General features: G+C 37.3%; 1 protein-coding gene across 3 annotated transcripts in view; it reads left to right on the top strand.

The window, feature by feature from the left end:
- The window catches only part of arap2.S (ArfGAP with RhoGAP domain, ankyrin repeat and PH domain 2 S homeolog), a 144,750-nt gene extending 126,595 nt beyond the window's left edge, over positions 1–18,155 (top strand). For all 3 annotated transcript variants that reach the window (XM_041579417.1, XM_018243085.2, XM_018243084.2), the window contains exons 28-33: positions 3,233–3,372; positions 8,360–8,442; positions 10,132–10,167; positions 11,477–11,540; positions 13,265–13,339; positions 15,861–18,155. In XM_041579417.1, coding sequence (XP_041435351.1) covers positions 3,233–3,372; positions 8,360–8,442; positions 10,132–10,167; positions 11,477–11,540; positions 13,265–13,339; positions 15,861–16,184 — 722 coding nt within the window. In that variant the 3' untranslated portion in view covers positions 16,185–18,155. The remainder of the gene's footprint in view (positions 1–3,232; positions 3,373–8,359; positions 8,443–10,131; positions 10,168–11,476; positions 11,541–13,264; positions 13,340–15,860) is intronic.
- Positions 18,156–19,316: the final 1,161 nt, after the last annotated feature.

The raw sequence follows: 19,316 nt of genomic DNA, 5'->3' as shown, positions 1-19,316 counted from the left end.
AGTTCATTAAAACACCTTCCAGACACAAAAGTTTTAATAATTGTGATAAAATTCACACGGCTGGGAATTCAATATGATTCCCAATTTTGAATTTTAATAAAGATGCCCCTTGGTTTCTGCATCACCCTTTATGGGTTCCATACAAAACAATCAATTTAATCTCATGGCTAAAAAAAACACCATAAATGTCTGAGACTTTGTAAGAATCATGCACTAAGAATGATGAAGAATCTGTACCTGAGACTAAAACTGAGAAACCTAATTACATTCCGATGTAGTTTCCTTGTGACCTTAAGTGAGCAATTTATATCCTCAAGCTGGCAGTACCAACATTTATATTGTCATTTGTAGGGGAAGGTGGTGTCTGAAAAATATTCTCTCTAGCCCTGAAAAATATTCCCTCTCATTGCTGTATTGTTACAGTGGTGCCAAAGTAGAAATAAAATACAATTATATCAAATTCAGCTTTTGCCATGTCTGTGTTATGTTTCCGCTTTGTCTCCTGCAAGCGAAAGGGCCTTTGAAAATATAAATATGCAGAACAAACACAGTGAATTTACTTGTAGTAAAGAAGTTATAAGTCTGGCTAAATCTGTTCATTTAATACAAGGTCTTTGGTGCACAGATTCATTTTTCTCTAAGACAAATGACAACTAACTCTTGCTGGGGTCATATATCATAGTCCAGCACAATACAGCGCACAAAACAGAGCAGGGGGAAGATGAAGTAAGCACTGGCATTTTGGGAATTTGTAGATAGTCTTATTGTCTGCGTTTTCTTTCAAAACGTTTCTTCTCCTTTAAATGTCTTCCTAGAGAGTGTATCTGCATTTTTTTCCCAAATGTCTCCCTGTTATACATGCTGAATAGAAGTACGAGCTGTGAGAGAAGTTGATCATTAAATATTTTGAACTAATAATAAAGGCCACCTTAAATTACTTTCTGAAATTTTGTACAATGAGGGTCATCAGGAGTAGGGAGAATAGGCACCTGCTCAGGGTGCCGTTGGGACAGGGCTCAATTCTGAGTGGATATGGAGCTTGGAAGGGAAAAAATAGAACAACTGGCAAGGTACAAAGAGAGAAAGTGAGTGACAGCGGGTGAAGGTAGCAACATAGAAGTGCATGCTGAGGTGGGTTTGCAAGCAGGTTGGTAGTGGGGAAAAGACAGACAAAGTAGTTTATTGTTTTGAGACCAAAACAACATCTTTTTGCTCTGCGGACCATTTTTATCACTTTCCACGATGGCCTTCATGTTGAAAAATCCCCCAAAGTCTAGATGCCCACCTCATGATTACAGCCCTGCCTACGTTCACCAATGCTATATAATAAGGGGCTGGTGGGGGAATTCAAGTAGGCATTTCTATCTGGAACTTTCTATGTTTTCATGGAAACTGTATTTCCTAGTATACATGTGACTTTTTTTTACTGTTACATTTTCTACACTGTTACCTGTGAAAACACTGGGCTAAATTAACTGTGAAACAGGATAAATAACTAAAGCTTATCAGGCTCATCAGGTGCAATAAAACAGAACACTCAAATACTAACTTTGTATAAAAGATTGACATGCAAATAGAAACCACCCCACCAAAAAATGCTAAATATTCTCGCATGTATGTACTATACAGTATGAAGAGAGTTATTTAAGGTTGAGGTTCTGTGTGAGATAGCCTTCAACTTTCCAATTAAACATTTTCAGTGCTTTCAATGAAGGAAAAAAAAAACATTGTCAGTAAAATATGATTACACCTGGAACAATGCACATTTTGTAACCTGACAACAACGCTTCTTTTAAGTCACGAGCCTCATTTACCAGCCAGTCCAATTGCAAAGGAGAGGCACAATTATTATTCCACAATATAACTATTTTTATTTACAGAATTTTGAAATTGACAGCAATGGTAGGGCATGGCATTTGGGACTTCTTCTTCATCTGTGCATGGTTTTGCAGGGACAAAGTTTGACATGACCAAAGCTCAAAACCTACGCATTCACCGCAACAAAAAGTAATACTTCATTGTTCCCTAACCAAGATTGTGTCATGTTTTTCTGAGCATTAACAACAGCTCCTACAGTGACGCAATACAGTATATAAAATTCAATCATTGTGGTATGAGCCATGAGAATTTCTTAGGAATCATTTGGAGAACGACCTCAGTTCAATATAATTAGTAGCAGTGAGGTTTAATATCTACACACAACTGTGTCTTACAGGTGTTTACTAGAGTGACATTTTTCACCAAGTTTTGCCACAAAAATGACACCACGGGGCAAATTTACTAAAGGGCGAAGTGGCTAACGCTAGCGAAAATTCGCCAGTGTGATGTCATTTTGTTACTTCGCCGATTTACTAACGAACGCTGGCATAAATTCACTAGCGAAGTGGACCTACTCTAACGCTACTTCGCACCCTTATGGCAGGCAAAGTTGCGCTATGGACGAAGGGACGTAACTATGCTAATTCACTAACTTGCGCATTTTACTGACCGTTACCTCTTGCGCCAGACTTGCCTTTGCCACCTCTGACCAGGCGAAGTGCAATAGAGTAGATAGGACTAGCTTCAAAAAAATTTGAAATTTTTTCTAAGTCCCAAAAAAAGCTGACATCTTTTACTTTTTTAAGGGTGACAGGCTGAAAAAGATCGTAAATTTTCCCCCCTACATTTCCTAACACATGGCATCTAAACTATACAGTGGGCACATGTATAGGGCAAAATAACAACTCTATTTTATTTTATGAAGCTTTCCCAGCCTTGTGTAGTGTAATGTATGTACAATGGACATATACGTCCATTGTACTTTAACTTGGCGCCGTATGCAAATTAGGCATCGCTAGCGTAACTTCACTTTGCTTGACGAATTAACGCTAGCGCAACTTCGCTACCTTTTGCCTCCCTGAGCGCAACTTCGGATTTTAGTGAATTAAAAATACGCCTGGCAAAGTGCGGTGAAGCCAACACTTGCGCAACATCGAAGCTATGTACATTTGCCACCTAGACTCTAATGGGTGAAAAAATATGCTGTCCGTTAAACATTTGTCACACAATTTGTCGCCCATAGACTTCAATGCATTTTGGCAAATTTTCCGGGAAACGGGTCAGATTTGCCCATAACTATTTACTACATTATATTCCATAAAAGATTAAACAGAGCACCCATACTTCTTATTTTACTAGTCATGTTGTTATTGCTGTTTTGACCATGTTTTGTTTGATTGTATTTCTCTTTTAGGTCTAAAGTCTTCACACTACATGATGTCTGGTTATATGAAATTTAAAGAGGATCCTTCAAAATTACTTTCAGGGAATAAATTTCAAGAGCGATATTTTGTCTTGCATGAAAGAAAACTTCTCTTATACAAGGACATAAAGGTATAGTTGCATGATGCATGTGTTGGATACAGTGCAATGCATACAAATGTTATCTATAGGTATAGAACCTGCTATCCAGAATGCTTAGATCCTGGGGATTTCTGGATAAAGGGGATGGGTAAGGGGGTTTTCCGTAAATTAATTTGTCTATTTTAAAAATGATTTAAACATTAAATAAACCCAATTGAATTGGATTGTCTTCAATAAGGATTAATTATGTCTTAATAAGAATCAGGTACAATGTAATATTTTACTATTATGAGAAAAAGGAAATCATTTGGAAAAAAAATAATTATTTCATTAAAATGGAGTCTGTGAGAGATGGCCTTCCTGTAATTTGGAGTTTTTTGGATAAAGGGTTTCCAGATAACAGATTCCATACCTGTACACACAAACTGTATGAATTAAGGTTATATTGTGATGAGGGAAGTTTTTTGGCAGGCATGGAGTTGTGGTGTATATCTTATATTTCACCATCAGTGAATATTTTTCGGTGCAAATTTTACAGATTAACCAGATTGTATTTTCCCTGTTTTGCTAATTTTTCATTGAAGTGAGATGGAAAAGATTTGCTCATCACTATATATATCAGTTTACCTTACAATTATTTCCTGCTTGAATGTTTTTCCCGAAAGAGAGCAATGTTTTCTATCCCATGAAGTGTCTGTGGGCATAAATAATGGCACCATATGGTCCCATAAATTCTAGTACAATGATTCACTTAGCTATAACAAAGGAAGGTGTATTATGTGGAGCTCTATGTGTGTGTTGCTACGCGTATGTGTTTTTATATACAGTAGCGTGAATACAAACAAATACAAGTCAGCAGGAGTTCAACTTAATTTAGAGAGGCGAACCATCAGTTTTTTTTATATGTGTCATAAACCGGAATTCCAGTTAGGAGGTTCGTCTTATGTATGTCCATGTTCAGTAGCCTGAAATGAGGCTGATATAATGCATTTCAACATACCTGACATTTAACCCCCACCATCTTCTTTCAGTAAGTCAAACAGCCATACTTGTGTGTACTATATTGGAAATCATCACCTTAAAAACTACATTGTACTACTTTATATTGTAGTGCCATGTAATAGATTGCTTTGAATTGTAGCAATATACAGCAGTCATATTGATGATGTTTTACAGTACCCAACCCAATGCATGTAAAGCATCACTATGGACATATAGTAATATTCAGGGACTTTAGGTTCACAGCATGTAATTGTGGTTTAATTAAAAAGAAGATATTGCCTTATAATTCCTAAGGGCATTATCTACAAGCACATATAATGCTTTGAAAGGGATTTATATAGAAATGTGATATACCACATAAAAGCCAAGTTAAAACCAGCCTTCATAACGATATTAGAGCTGTAAATACTGAAACTCAAAGCCACATTATAAGATGTATATACTTACCCTATAATATTAATAAGACTAGAATCGCCAAGTCCCAATAGGCTTAGCTTCCCATAACTCAAACAGAACAAGCTGTGCATACTAGTGATGGACGAATTTATTCGCCAGGTGCGGGCGCCGGCGTCGAACGGGCGCCGGCATCAAAAACGGGCGCCGTTTCGCGAATTTTTCGCCGTTTTGCAAATTTCGCACGAAATTCGTGAATTTTTCGACGAAGCGAAACGGCGCAAATTCGCCCATCACTAGTGCATACCAATACCATTTCTGTGACATTTTTTGACTAGCCCTTTTGCAGGCAAATGTATAAATCCAAGTAGTTACAATGAAGCCATGTGTTAAAAAAAAAACTGTAAAATGTCCAGAGAAATGTTTTGGATACATAGATTTATATGTAAGTTTTCTATACCTGCAGCGGGGTTTTCCCCCATATACGTTTCCTCTTTTTCACATTCATGAAAAAAAGAAAAACGTTGAAACAAAACGGGAGTAATTCGCCCATCACTACTTATAATCAAACAGCCCTTAACTAACAGATACGCAATCTATCGTTTGGAATGCTTGGGACCTGGTGTTTTTCATAAACATAATCCATCATTTAGAGCAACATACCTAAATGGCTACTAAAAATATTCAAATATTAAAAACACAGAGGATGGGGTTGCCATCAAAACCGGATGAAATACAGAGTTGAATGTTTAAACAGAGAATCTGTGGGGGAAAAGAACTGCTTTCTGGATATTGAGTTTCTGCATAATAGTTCCTATTCCTGTACATAAATATTAATTAGTAATTTAGTTTTATATCAAATTTTCAATTTATTTAACACTAAAATGTAATTAATTGTTTTTTTAATTATTATTGTATTTAAAATATGACCTAATTTTGTTACTTTTTCACAAATTTTCACAATACCTGGGCTCAACAGGACAAGAAAATACTGTCTCCTGAATTATTATCAATTATAGGGGCAATATTACTGCATTAAAACCTAATCTATATACAGGTATAGGATCCCTTATGCGGAAACCCGATATCCAGAAAGCTCCGAATTACGTCTCCCATAGACTCCATTTTATCCAAATAATCCAAATGTTTAAAAATGATTCCCCTTTTCTCTGTAATAATAAAACAGTAGCTTGTACTTGATCCCAACTAAGATATAATTAATCCTTATTGGAAGCAAAACCAGCCTATTGGGTTTATTTAATGTTTAAATGAATTTCTAGTAGACATAAGGCATGAAGACCCAAATTACGGAAAGATCCGTTATCCGGAAAACCCCAGGTCCCGAGCATTCTGAATAAGAGGTCCCATACCTGTACTGTATATAAAAAAGCAGATTTATATACATATCAACATTTTAACTTTCTAAGATTCCAGTGCTTTGCTATAGGCTGGCTTCATCTAGTGAACAATCTAATGGCGTCAGTTACTTACTAGACACCTTACTAGATAGCTAATCCTGCCTGCTATACAGTTGACAATACATGGCACTTGGAAAAAAAGTGATTTCAATAGTTGTTCACATCCCAGCAAAAGTACCTAAGCAATGGCGTTATGTATAAAAAATGTATTTTTAATTGGCTGCACAGGTAATTTAATGCTACAGAAAGTAATATCGAAGATAAATGTTTTTTGACTGATAAAAGTGCCCTCTAAAGTAATAGATGCTGTTAAGGGAAAACCTGATGTATGCATGAATAATTATTTAAATATTCATGGTAATGAGCTTTTCATGTATCATCTACATTTTTCTCTTTCTTTTCTTTGGTTTTATATAATGTGGCGTGTTCACAGTACATTAAATTATACATTATTTATTCCCACTTGATAGAATGTTTGGTAGAGTATATCATCAACTTAAATATTTACATTTATACATAAGTTATGAATAATGAATCCTGTTTACACTGATACATCTTTCATTCCATCAAAAAAGGTGTGGGGGAAAAAATACATTGCGGGAGTTAACAGGGTTAATGTATTGGACCTTTGAGTCATTTAATAATACATAATAAACAGATGGCTAGTTCACCGACCCATATGCTTAAGCATTCCTGTGCGTCTTTTTTTTTAAAGATGTTATTCTCAAAAGACTAAATACACATTTTTAATTTCAAAAGAAATCACTAAACACTTTAAGTATATCTATCTATCTATCTATCTATATTTATATATATATATATATTTTTTTTTTAAATCAATGTCCATAATCCATTTCTGGCTGTCATGCAATTATGCAATTATGTAGTGTTTAAAGTTTCCTCTTTAACCTTAATTAGCACCTTGTCAAGAGTTTCATATGTTGACTGTAGAAGTTATTGAAGCTGTTCTTACAACTCGCGGGTGATTCATTTTCAATAGATGATAATATGCAATTTACACGTTGCTAAAGTGTAAGAAATTCCCGAGGATATTTGGCTGCAAAGAGTTTCAGTACTATTAAATGCCATTTTATAAATGGGGAAAAGTAGATTTAAGTGAAGATTAGAAGGCTCATTCATTTAGGAATGGTATAAGGGAAGAACTATGTTTTTTTGTTTACAATGCATCTTACCACTAGTGATGGGCGAATTTATTCGCCAGGCGCGAATTCGCGGCGAATTTGCGCAATTCGCCGCCAGCAAATTAATTCGCGAAACGCCCGCGAAAATTCGCGTCAAAAAATCGCCGGCGTCAAAAACAAATTTTCAGCAAAAACGGGCGCCGGCGTCAAAAACGAGACGCCGGCACCTTTTTCGCAAATTTTTCGCCGTTTCGCGAATTTCGCGCATTTTTCGGTGAAGCGAAACGGCGCAAATTCGCCCATCACTACTTACCACCCCTTAGTTCCATCTCCCAGAATAGAACTCAGTGGGGGTCATTTATAAAGTTTGCGCAGTGCATATTTTTCGCAAATGGTTGTATTGAGCATGTTTTTTCCTGAACGCTAATATATTGCACTGCTCTGCCCGTGTTTTTGGTTTTTGCGAATTCGCAGTGAGAATAAATTTTCGCAAATGGCACACAAATGAGACGGGAGTTTGCCCAAGCGCACCCAATGTTCGAGGTTGTTGTGCACCAAAATAGCGTTGACAGTAACTTAAATTTGCAGTTTGTGAAAAAAAAAAAGTTGTGGCGTAATTGAGTTGCAGAGTGTGCGCATAAATATTCGCAATTTTCGAATTTTGACATATTTAAAAAGCTCCTATAGACATTCGCATTGAGAAAAAAAAAATCGCAATTCTGTTTGCACCCTCTTATTCAGCTTTATAACTATAACCATGCGCGGGGCAAATATATTCGCTTTGCGAATCAATCTGCCCTACGCAAAGTTTATAAATGACCCCCAGTGAATTGTTTCTGTATTGGATGCATTACGGACATTTACCCTCAAGCAGGAGCTGGTATGGAGATATGCATTTTAACATAGTACCTGGTAACATTGTAAGTTAGATCCATCAAGTTCAAACTTTTAAGTCTACATAAAACCTGCCTAACTGCCAGCTGATCCAGAGGAAGGCAAGAAAAAAAAACTGTATTACTGTGTCACAAAATAGTTTAAACTGTCACTTCTTTTTTAATGCAGAGTATTAAGCATGAGAAAGAATTGCCTGTTAAATCATGCAAGGTATATGCTGGCGTCAAAAAGAAAATGAAACCACCGACAAGGTACAGTGAATATGTCAATAAAGAATCAAAATTAAAACTGGGATGATACATTCTATTTTTATACTTGTTCCCTTTGGCACCTTTTCCTGTGAAGATTTTTTTTTAAAACAGCCACTAAGTTATGCTTCTTATTTGTACTGGCTATATCTATATATTTCTGAAAATCTGAAATAAAAACTCAAAAATGTATGGAATCAACAATAAAGAAACCCTCAAGATACAGTACTATAAAAATAGTATATAAACAATCAGAGCTGCCATCAGAAATCGCGGGGCCCCGCACAACAAAAATTTTTAGGGCCCCCCTTCCCCACACATCAGTACAAAGGCTACACAGGCACAAGTGCTAAACATTTAAGGCCTACCTACAAGTTAAATAAAAAAATTGGTGGCCACGGAGCACCCCCTACAACTTATTAAAACAGTGGCCAGGACCCCCCTACAAGTTATAAAAAAAACATTAGTGCCTGGGTCCCCTACAAATTATTGAAAAAAATAAAAACATAGTATAACAAAGCAATATAAATGAAATTCCTGGGCAAGGCACCTACAAGTTATATTAAAAAAACTGGTGGCAAGGGCCCCAATAAGTTATATTAAAAAAATGGTGGTCAGGGCCCCTACAAGTTATATAGAAAATAAGTGGCCAGGGCCACTACAGGTTACATTAAAAAATGGTGGACAGGGCCCCTATATGTTATATATAAAAATTGGTGGCCAGGGCCCCAACAAGTAATGTGAAAAAAAATGGTGGCAGGGTCCCTACAGGTTACATAAAAATTGGTGGCCAGTATCCTGGGAGCTTAATCCCACTCACACTCTTTGTTGGAGTCTCAGGCTGCTCAACTAAATAACCTGTCAATAACTCAGAGTGATCTATTACAGAGTATAGTTTATCCTTTACTAGGCTTGACCTACCTAGGTTCCACTCCCCATTCCCTTCCTGCCTGCTCAGGTAAGCATAGTGCCATCTATTGGACACTTGAGAACTACAGAAGGCGTGGCTTAAGGCAGGATAAGGAGACAGGTCTCTCTCCCATTTAGGCGTCTATAACACTGGGGAATTGCCTGCCAATATTAATAAGGTTAGCTAATTTACCAGACCTCTGCACAAGGTACAGTAATTATGTAAAATACAAGAAAGAATAATACTGTAGGTCTTACTTAGCCTTGGAGTGACATGCCCTGCAGTCAATTGCATGCAACAAGAAAAGGACTTTTAGCTGTGTATTTACACCCCCAAACTCAGTGACTCCCAGCAACCCAAGCATAAGATGGCACTATGACCCACAGCACAGAACAATTTGGTGACTCCCTTTAGCACAGTGACGCCAGCATTTCATAACACAGTGGTTTCAGCATTTGAAAGAAAAAATGGCCTAACTAGTAATTGTAGTCTCTTTAAAATCAGTCCAGGTATATGAAGAAAAAAAAATACAAGCATATAGCACTGTATAAAATAGTGAGTGCCCATGTGTGTGCTAATATCACTTTATAGTATATTGTATAGAGGACATGTCTACAGACAGGGTATAATAACTTTGCCTATTGATTCCTACTGTGTTCTGAGATGAAAGAGTCCAAAAATCATTTGGACTTCTGAAAGGGATATTTTTACTATTTATGAATGTGGTTGTGAGTATCTATACACTTTTATTTTTTCTTTTGTATTTATTTGCTTTGTTACAGGTGGGGATTTACAATTTATTCTGAAAAGTCCCAATGGTAAGATATCATTTCTGAAATATCTAAACCTGCATTGAATTGTAATATTAATTCAAATCGACCGCAGACATAATTATATAGTTCAATTTTCTTAGTAAAGCAACCTTTTCAGCACGAGTAGTACCACTTGCTTCCGTTTATAAAAGCAGAATGGTTGCATAGTACAATATTGTCTGACTATTAAATGTAACGTCGTGTAGAACACTTAGCTCACTTCTGTTTTAGTTTATGAGAACAAAGGAGATCTCATTGAGAGTGAAATCAAATTCTTAAAAAATAAATTTTAACTTTGAAATAATCCAAACTGATACATACTGTACATCAGTTACATAAAAACTGATGATTCAGCCCATCTAATTTGATCATTCATTTCATGAATTATTTTACTCTCTACTTAGACTTGGGTTATTTCTAAGCATTGCGTAATTGTCTCATGTAAAGTAAAATGACTGAATCACAAAGTACATACACTTTATTGATTGCTCTTTGTATTTGGTCATGGAAGTGAGGTCTCCTGTGGATTTTAAAGGACAAGGAAAGTCTAAAATAGAATAAGGCTAGAAATGTTGTATTTTGTATACTAAACATAAGCATGAACTTACTGCACCACAAGCCTAATCAAACAAATGATTTATGCTTTCAAAGTTGGCCACAGGGGGCTGTCATCTTGTAATTTTGTTAAACATCTTTGCAAGACTAAGACTGTGCACATGCTCAGTGTGGTCTGGGCTGCTTAGGGATCATCATAAACAAAGCTGCTTGAGTTCTGCATGGCTGGTAAGTAAGGCGGGGCTCCCCCTGCTGTTCATAAGTATGATTGTTTCCCTGCTCAGCAGTTAGGGACCATCTGATAATTCCTATCCACAGCAGTAAATGAAGGGAGAATATCACTGCATACAGTCATTTTTTAATTAAAGTATATTGGAGATAGGTTTCTTTTTCATTAAAGAAAGTAAAAATGGGATTTTATTTTTTTGCCTTTCCTTGTCCTTTAAAAACATTTCTGCTTTGGGTGACCTGGTCACCAAATTATCCTGTTCGGTACTTCTTATTACAAAAGATTATTTTTTATTCAATAAATGACACAGTGGTGCAATAAAAAACAGTGACCCCAATATGGCATAACACAGTAGTTGCAGAAAATTAGGCACAGATATCCTATTCCCACCCTGTTTGCTCCAAAAGATTACTCCACCTTCAAGCACAAAGGCATAAACTTGTTGTACAGGCAAATGTTTTTCAAATAGTTTAAAAAAAACTCTAAAAAAATTTTTCTAATATATAAATACATAATCTTTTATTTTTCAAGGCATCTATGTTGTGATACCCAAGAATCACAGAAAGAATGGTTGGGAAGTCTTTTTAGTGCACAGGTAAATCAACATAGATAAAATTCGGTTGCTTCTGAAGAAACCGTAATAATATTCACAATTTTCTTTTCCATGATCCAATATAATATTGTAAATGATCCTATCTTACCTCAGTAAATATTTAAAACGTCTGGTTAGCTGGTAACTGGGATGGATGAAAGTACTCTACAGCACATATACAGTTTAGTAAGTTGGGTCTCATCGGTTAAAAATTTCAATTGTCATATGAGGGCCCCCTTTTATTGTAGCTAATGAACAGTCAAAAAGTGTGTTTTGTACTGGAATCATATTTCAGTTTCCCTTGGAATCCAACTCAAAGGAACAGCTGGTGGCACAGGAAGACTGGGTAGTTTTTGTACCAAATGAAATGGTCAATTTTCAGTGTAATGACATTATAGTTTGGAGTTCAAAAGGTTAAGGGGGTTATTTATCTCAATATCGGCTGCTGCAAACTCCGATCTAATCTAATTTAATGCTTATTTATTATTACATTTTCCCAAAAAAGCTCAGATTTTCATGATTTTTTTGTGAATTTTACCAGAAAACTCTGAATTTTTTGGATTTTTCCTCTGAAAGCTCCGAAAACATCGTAAAATTGCCCGAAACCCCCAACACAACCAAAAATCAATGGGACTGTTCCCATTGACTTTTATGCAACCTCAACAGGTTTGCTATGCCGTGTTTTTATATTCGGGCTTTTTAGCCCTCGGGTTTAATAAATTCCAAAAAATTTGGGATTTTTTTTAAAAGCCTATTATAACACAAAAAATCACAAATTTTTCGGATTTCGGGGATTTTCGAGTATTCAGAGTTTAGTAAATAGCCCCCTAAATGTCTGATTTCATAAGGAATTTAAATATACATTTTGGGGCAGATGTATCAAGGGTCAAATTTCGAGGGGTTAAATCCCTCGAAATTCGACTGGGGAATAGAATCGAATAGGGAATTCGGGCAAATTTACACGCTGGCGAATAGTCGAATGGGCGAATATACGCCCCGCGAATAGTCGCACGATCGAATATTCGATCGAAGGATTTTCATTCGATCGAATGATCGATCGAATGCCTTTTTATTCGATCAAAAACTTAGAAAAGAAAGCATATGGGACTTTCCCATAGGCTTTTAAAGCAATTCGGTAGGTTTAATCTGGCGAAGTAGGCAGTCAAAGTATTTTTAAAAGAGACAGTACTTCGACTATCGAATGGGTGAATAGTCGCAGCGTTTTTTCGCTCGATCTATTCGAATCATTCTACTCAGGCGAATTTACGCCAATTCAATAGACGAGGAGCACAAAAAACTACACGAAATTCGAGTTTTTTTCCCTCTATTCATTCACCCGAGCTTGGTGAATGTGCCCCTTTATGTTGTTTCTCTTTTGTATGGATTTTTTGTTACAGTTTAAAAAGTTTTTATTTATAAAATGAAATATAATTAGAGGTTAAAATAAGTAAGCCTATGGTCAGATTTAAGCTATCCATTAGGAGGATAAAATAAAGTCTGTGGGGTCTATATTCTGCAGAGTACCTAGTGTTACATTGTGAAAAATGTACTGAATCTGAACAAACATAGCATGTTTGGCTTTCCTGTTTTCCAGGCAAAGATGCTTAAACGATTTTCTAAGAAATGTCCTTTATATAATTTCATTGAAATGGTTCAAGATATCTTAAGTCTCCTTGATAAAACTCTAGTTGGAACAGTAGTTGATAACATATTGTTCATCATTTCAGCATCCTGGTGCACACATTCCATCATCTTCACATGTACAGATAAGAGGAACACACGTGAGGCAAGGGAAACAAATGGTAAGCTTGTGTGTTGTCTCATTCTTATTCAGCAGAGCTCAGGTCTGGATTTGTGGTGAAGCCACAAAGGCCTGGGCCTAGGACGGCAACATTTTAGGGGCGGCATGCCGCCCAGCTGCATCCTTAGGCGCACTGGGGACTCGAAGCTCCCCAGTGCTTCTGTGCCTGAGAGCGCCACGGTCTGCTAGGACCCTGTGGCCACGGGCAGGGGGGGCAGAGGTGAGCTGAAGCAGCTGGAACTGGGACCATCCGGGCCTCGGGCATTGCTTCGTCAAATCCGGCCCTGGCAGAGCTTTGTGAATGAAAGTGTACTAGTAAAAACCTGGAAGTGTATGGTAAATGGAATTATCATGTCCTGCTAATGTAGCTATATGTAGGGCAACCCTCCATTAAGCAAATGAGCACAAATTATAAAGTAATTAAGGTAATATAAAAATTAAATATTTTTAATAATTTTCAGTTGGTCTTTTTTTTTATTCTAATTTTGAGGTGATTGGAGTTTAAAATAACTCCCATCAACTCGAAATTCGACCCTTGATAAATCTACCTTAGTGTGTAATGTTCTCTACTACCATAATCATTTATAGACTAAGCCAAAAAATAATAAGACAGCAATATAATCCATAAAATTTCAAAGATTTTTTCATTAATGGTCCAGAGATTACAGGGGCCAATGCAGTTAGATAGGGAAAATGGTAGAAAAATCTAATTAGGTGCTTTTGGATCCTAGATCAGGATAAACATTTGCCATGTGTCATGTAAGGAAAACCTAAACCCCAGGAGGGTCCTGCCAAGGAATGTTTTTCTGCCACCTTGGCTTAGGACCTGTCCCTAAGCTACTTGGGTGCTACTAGGTATTACCTCACAATAATCCAGAGTTTCCCACAGAAAGCAAAGGAGTCAAAGCTCAATTAAAGAGAACGAACCATTAGAGACAGAACTAAGCATGGTCAGATAGGCTGGGTCAGAAACCAGAAAACAATTAGACAAACTTGTAAATAGGAGCAAGTTGTGGCCAGTACTGGTCCATTATGCTATCTAAGTTTCTCTACTGGCAAACTTTCCTAAAGCATTCCAAAGGAGAGTACCCATACCCACACAATAAATATTGGCTAGTCACATTTACTAGTCAATTGTCATGTGTACTCATAGTCAGGTCCGGACTGAGAATTAAAATAGGCCCTGGCATTTCAGGTACACAGAGGCCCAAACAGCCCCACCAGCCCACTAAATACTGACTTTCTATGGGACCTTATAGCAGCCCCTCTGGCATTTGCCAGAACCCACAGATTGCCAGTCCGGGCCTGCTCATAGTATTACTTTAGGAGCTGATTAGATTGTATTGTAAGTGGACATTTCTTATTATTGAAGTTATTACCAATACAGTATAATATGTGGCTTGGCTTTTGTTTTGCATGGATTTACTGTTACAATATGTATATATATACACTATTATATATATTATATATTATAACATCTACTTATGTTATTATAATATGAAATAAGGCCATTTATCAACATTCTCATTTTAGTGGGTTTAGAAACCATGAATAAACTCACTTTCTATAAAACCAAAAATGCCATGTAATTTATTAAAAGATCAGAATATAAAAACCACAAACAAAAAACCATTGAACAATGTCCTTAAACAATAGGAAACCTCAAAAGATTCTAAAAATTTTAGTTTTTTTCAGACAATCACTAGCGAATAAACTCCCCAGAAAAACTTCTATAGGACCTCACCAGCTTTTTTGTACCGTAGGTTTTTTGTTGTTTAAACGCTTAAAGGAGAAGGAAAGGCTAAAATTAAGTAAGCTTTATCAGAAAGGTCTATAGAAATACACCAGTAAACCCTCATAGTAATTCTGCTCTGAGTCCTCTGTCAAAGAAACACCACATTTCTTTGCTTTTATTGTGTACACATGGGCTTCTGTATCAGACTTCCTGTTTTCAGCTTAAACCTCCAGGGCACGGCCTTGAGCATGCTCAGTTTGCTCCTCTCCCCCTCCCTCCTCCCATCCCTGCTGTAATCTGAGCTCAGAGCTGTTAGTGAGCAGGGAGAGACTCAGGCAGGAAGTGATGTCACACCAGGCTTATATGGCAGCTTCTATCCTGAACAAACAGAGTCAGTGTCTAGAGCTGTTTACTCAGGTATGGTAAAGCATTCTGCAGAATAAATATAGTGTTATAGCTTCCACTATTGTGGCTAATCTATTGGTAATAAACTGTCTTGGAGCTTTCCTTCTCCTTTAAGAAATCTTGAATTGTATAGATATAGCAAAACAATTTTTTTGAGATTCATGAAAAAAATGTAATTTGAATGTTTGTGATAGGTCCCTAATTCCTGTCCTTTTACTTGACTACTACACCCAACATCCACTAATGCAAATCATGTGTACAGTACTGAAAACTAATGGTCTAAACACCTTTAGTATTTACACTGTATTTAGCTGTAAAGATGTATGGTAGAATGTATTGTAAACACTAGATTCTTTCTTTTCTTTTCTTTACCTTTATAAAGAATATGGATTTAGGTTCAGAAGACAACACAGTGAAAAGAATCCACGGAGCCTACACACCGGAACTCAGCCCTACCTTGAAATTGAGATCCTCCATGTTGGCTGAGATTTTTGATTGCAAAGAAGAATCAAAACTTACGAATAAAAAGAAACACCACAGTTTAATTAATCTTGATAATGAAAACAATTACATTGTGGGTGGAAAAGAACATTCAGCAGAACAGCTCACCAAACAGTTTCCTGCATCAAATGTAAAATTGCCTCCAAATCTAATCAAGGAACTCAATTCAGTGCTTCAGAAAAACAAGAGAGATGTACAGGAATAAATTATTCTGTATATTGTGCAAACCTATTTTGACATTCAGACTGTACCTGAAAAAAACTCCTGAATCACAACCAACATCAGAAACCAGAAATGTTGGCAAGTCAGTTCACCATTCCACGCCATATTGTTGGGTAAATCAAAAAGAGCGTACATGTGAATTCCTTTAATATAAGTTCATTCCATAAGATTCTTGAAATATTTTGACTCATTAATTCACTTACACTGAATTGCCCAAATTTCATTGATCAATCTGGCAAAAGCAATATTGATCAATTGCACATGAAAAACACTTTCAAAACGTGTCATTGTTCATAGCATTTTATGGGATTCAAAATCCCAGATCAGTTTTTCTTTTGGCTGCAGTTGGATAATAAAGCCTGAAACTTAGACAATAATATATATTGATTTTGACTGATATTTTTCATAATTGATCAGCCCTGCAAATCAGCCATCTGGATGAATTCCATCAAAGGATTTCCAGATCAAATTTGAACATATCTGCTCTACAGTATATTGGGTTTCCTTGTATATAACTAGTAGAAGTGTTACTATAATACAAAAGTTCCTATCATGGAAGGAGGATACACTGAGAATGAAACAACAAACATATGATTTAAGCACCATTATTCGGATCTCTACTAGTTTTCAATAGCATTTTAAATGGTACAAAAACAATTTTGTCAGGTTTTGCATTCTGAATTGGATTGTGTATGTCATTTAGATTACAATGTAATCGTATAAAACGAAGCCAAATGGATAAGTGCATCGAATGTAAACCTTCTTTCTCTTTTATGAACATTGATAAAAATGTAATAAACTTGAATAAAAAAAATACTACATAATATTTACTGTAATTTACTGTAATGTTGGGGGCGTGGCTCGCCACTGAGAGAGATGGCTGCTTAAGAGGAGAGCTCCGTGCATTTGAAACCGAGTAAAGGCCCTGAGACATCATAAAGATGGGGAAAACAGGCAAAATCCAGGTGGAGAGGGGAAAGAACACCTGCCAGAAAGCAGACGCTGTCCCAGCAAGAGCTTGCACCGGTTTTTGTGCAGAAAAAATCCTAGTGCTCGCTTTCCAAAATAGCGCTGGCTGCTAGGAGAGGCACATGTGCTGACATAACCTGGGACACCTCAGACCAGGACAGTGAAGGTGAGCAAGAGCCAGATATCCATAATTACCTAGCAAACCTGCCATCCCACACCCAATTAAAGGAAATGTTGCAGAAAATGACGGCTTCATTAAAAGAGGAGCTGCAAGAAATAAAAAATAAAAAAACGTGATAAACATTGCGTCACACACTGAGGCCATTGAGACTAATCAGAACAAAATTTGTGCAAAATTAAAAACTTCTCCACTCTCAGGTTAACACACAAGTCTGCATGATCACGGAGATGCAAAGACAAATGGAAGATATGGAGAACAGAAACAGATGTAATAATATCAGAGAGGTCTCCCTGAATCCATATCCACTGAATATCCACCCACAGATGTCTGGCATGGCCTACCAGGAACCTAGGGTTACAAAGTCAACCCCTACCTTATTTCCTACCTACCCCTCCCCCTGTTGGACAAGGGTTACAACAGGTAAGACATATTCTGAATGCAATGTACTGTTATGGGTAAATGGTATTAGTGATGGAGCAAGAATAGATTTCATAGGACATGGAGTTTAACGTCATAAGGTACAAAGTTAATGGCATTATTAATCCTGTGAAAAGGGTGCAAATAGTGGGTGAATGTAAGAGGCTGGGCGCAAAGATTGTAATGTTGCAGGAAACCCATTTTAAGAGTGGGAAAGTACCCCAACTAAAGTTTAAACACTATTTCACTGCAGCCACTAGCAATAACCCAGAGAGGAAAAGTACAGGAGTTATGACTTTAATACATAAAGATTTGCCACTGGTGAAGACTTTTGCTAGACCCAAACCACTTCAACCTTGACATACTGCTCATACAAAAGCGCTCCAAAGACACTCACGTGCACTTGAGCATCACTGGAGCAAATCCCACTCAGAATTAGACTTTTGGAGCTACAAATCTGCCCTGCGCTCCTATAACACCAGCCTCTTTCAAGCCAAACAAACATACTTTACTTCACTCATTAACTCCCTTTCTAAAAAAACCAGCACAACTTTTCTCCACCTTTAACAGTCTCCTTTCCCTTCTCCACCCCCTCTGTGCACATCTGTCTCTGCTCAAGATATTGCTGAGCACTTTAAAAACAAAATTGACACTATCAGAAGGGACATTACACTACTCAACCCCCCTAGACTTCCACCACCCTCCCTCCACACTCCCCAGTCTCTCCTGTGCTCCTTCACCCCTGTCACTGATGAGAAAGTTTCAAAGCTTTTGGCCTCTTCTCACCTTACCACCTTCCCGCTTGATCCAATTCCCTCAAAACATCTCCGCAATATCAATCCTTGTCTAATCAAAACCTTAACTCATCTATTCAATCTCTTGCTCTCAACCGGACTGTTTCCTTCTCAACTAAAACATGCTCTTGTCACCCCCATTCAAAAAACCCTCTCTTGATCCCTCCAATCTTGATAACCTCCGGTCTATCTCTCTGCTACCTTTCTTCTCTAAACTACTTGAGCGCCTAGTCTACAACCTACTAACCTCATTCCTCTCGGACAATAACCTGCTGGACCTCCTACAATCTGGTTTTAAGCCACAACACTCCACTGAAACTGCCCTGATCCAACTAATGACCTTTAAACTGCTAAAGCCAACAATCACTTCTCACTACTAATACTGCTTGATCTCTCAGCTGCATTTGACACTGTAGATCACCCTCTCCTCCTCCAGTCCCTCCATTCGCTTGGCCTTTGTGACACAGCCCTGTCCTGGTTCTCTTCTTATATCACCAATCATTCATTCAGTATCTCCTACAATGGAGTAGCATCTTCTCCCCTACCTCTTTCTGTTGGGGTTCCTCAAGGCTCTGTCCTGGGACCCTTATTATTCTCCCTCTATATATCCTCCCTCTGCAAATTAATCAACTCGTATGGTTTCCACTACCACCGCTATGCTGAAGATACTCAGACCTATCTCTCATCTCCTGATCTCAACCCAGAACTGCTAACTCGCGTCTCCTCCTGCCTGTCCACTATCTCTACCTGGATG

The sequence above is a fragment of the Xenopus laevis genome, chromosome 1S (assembly GCF_017654675.1).
Source record: "Xenopus laevis strain J_2021 chromosome 1S, Xenopus_laevis_v10.1, whole genome shotgun sequence".
NCBI classification, from domain to species: Eukaryota; Metazoa; Chordata; class Amphibia; order Anura; family Pipidae; genus Xenopus; species Xenopus laevis.
This window is presented reverse-complemented; position numbering and strand designations above follow the sequence as displayed.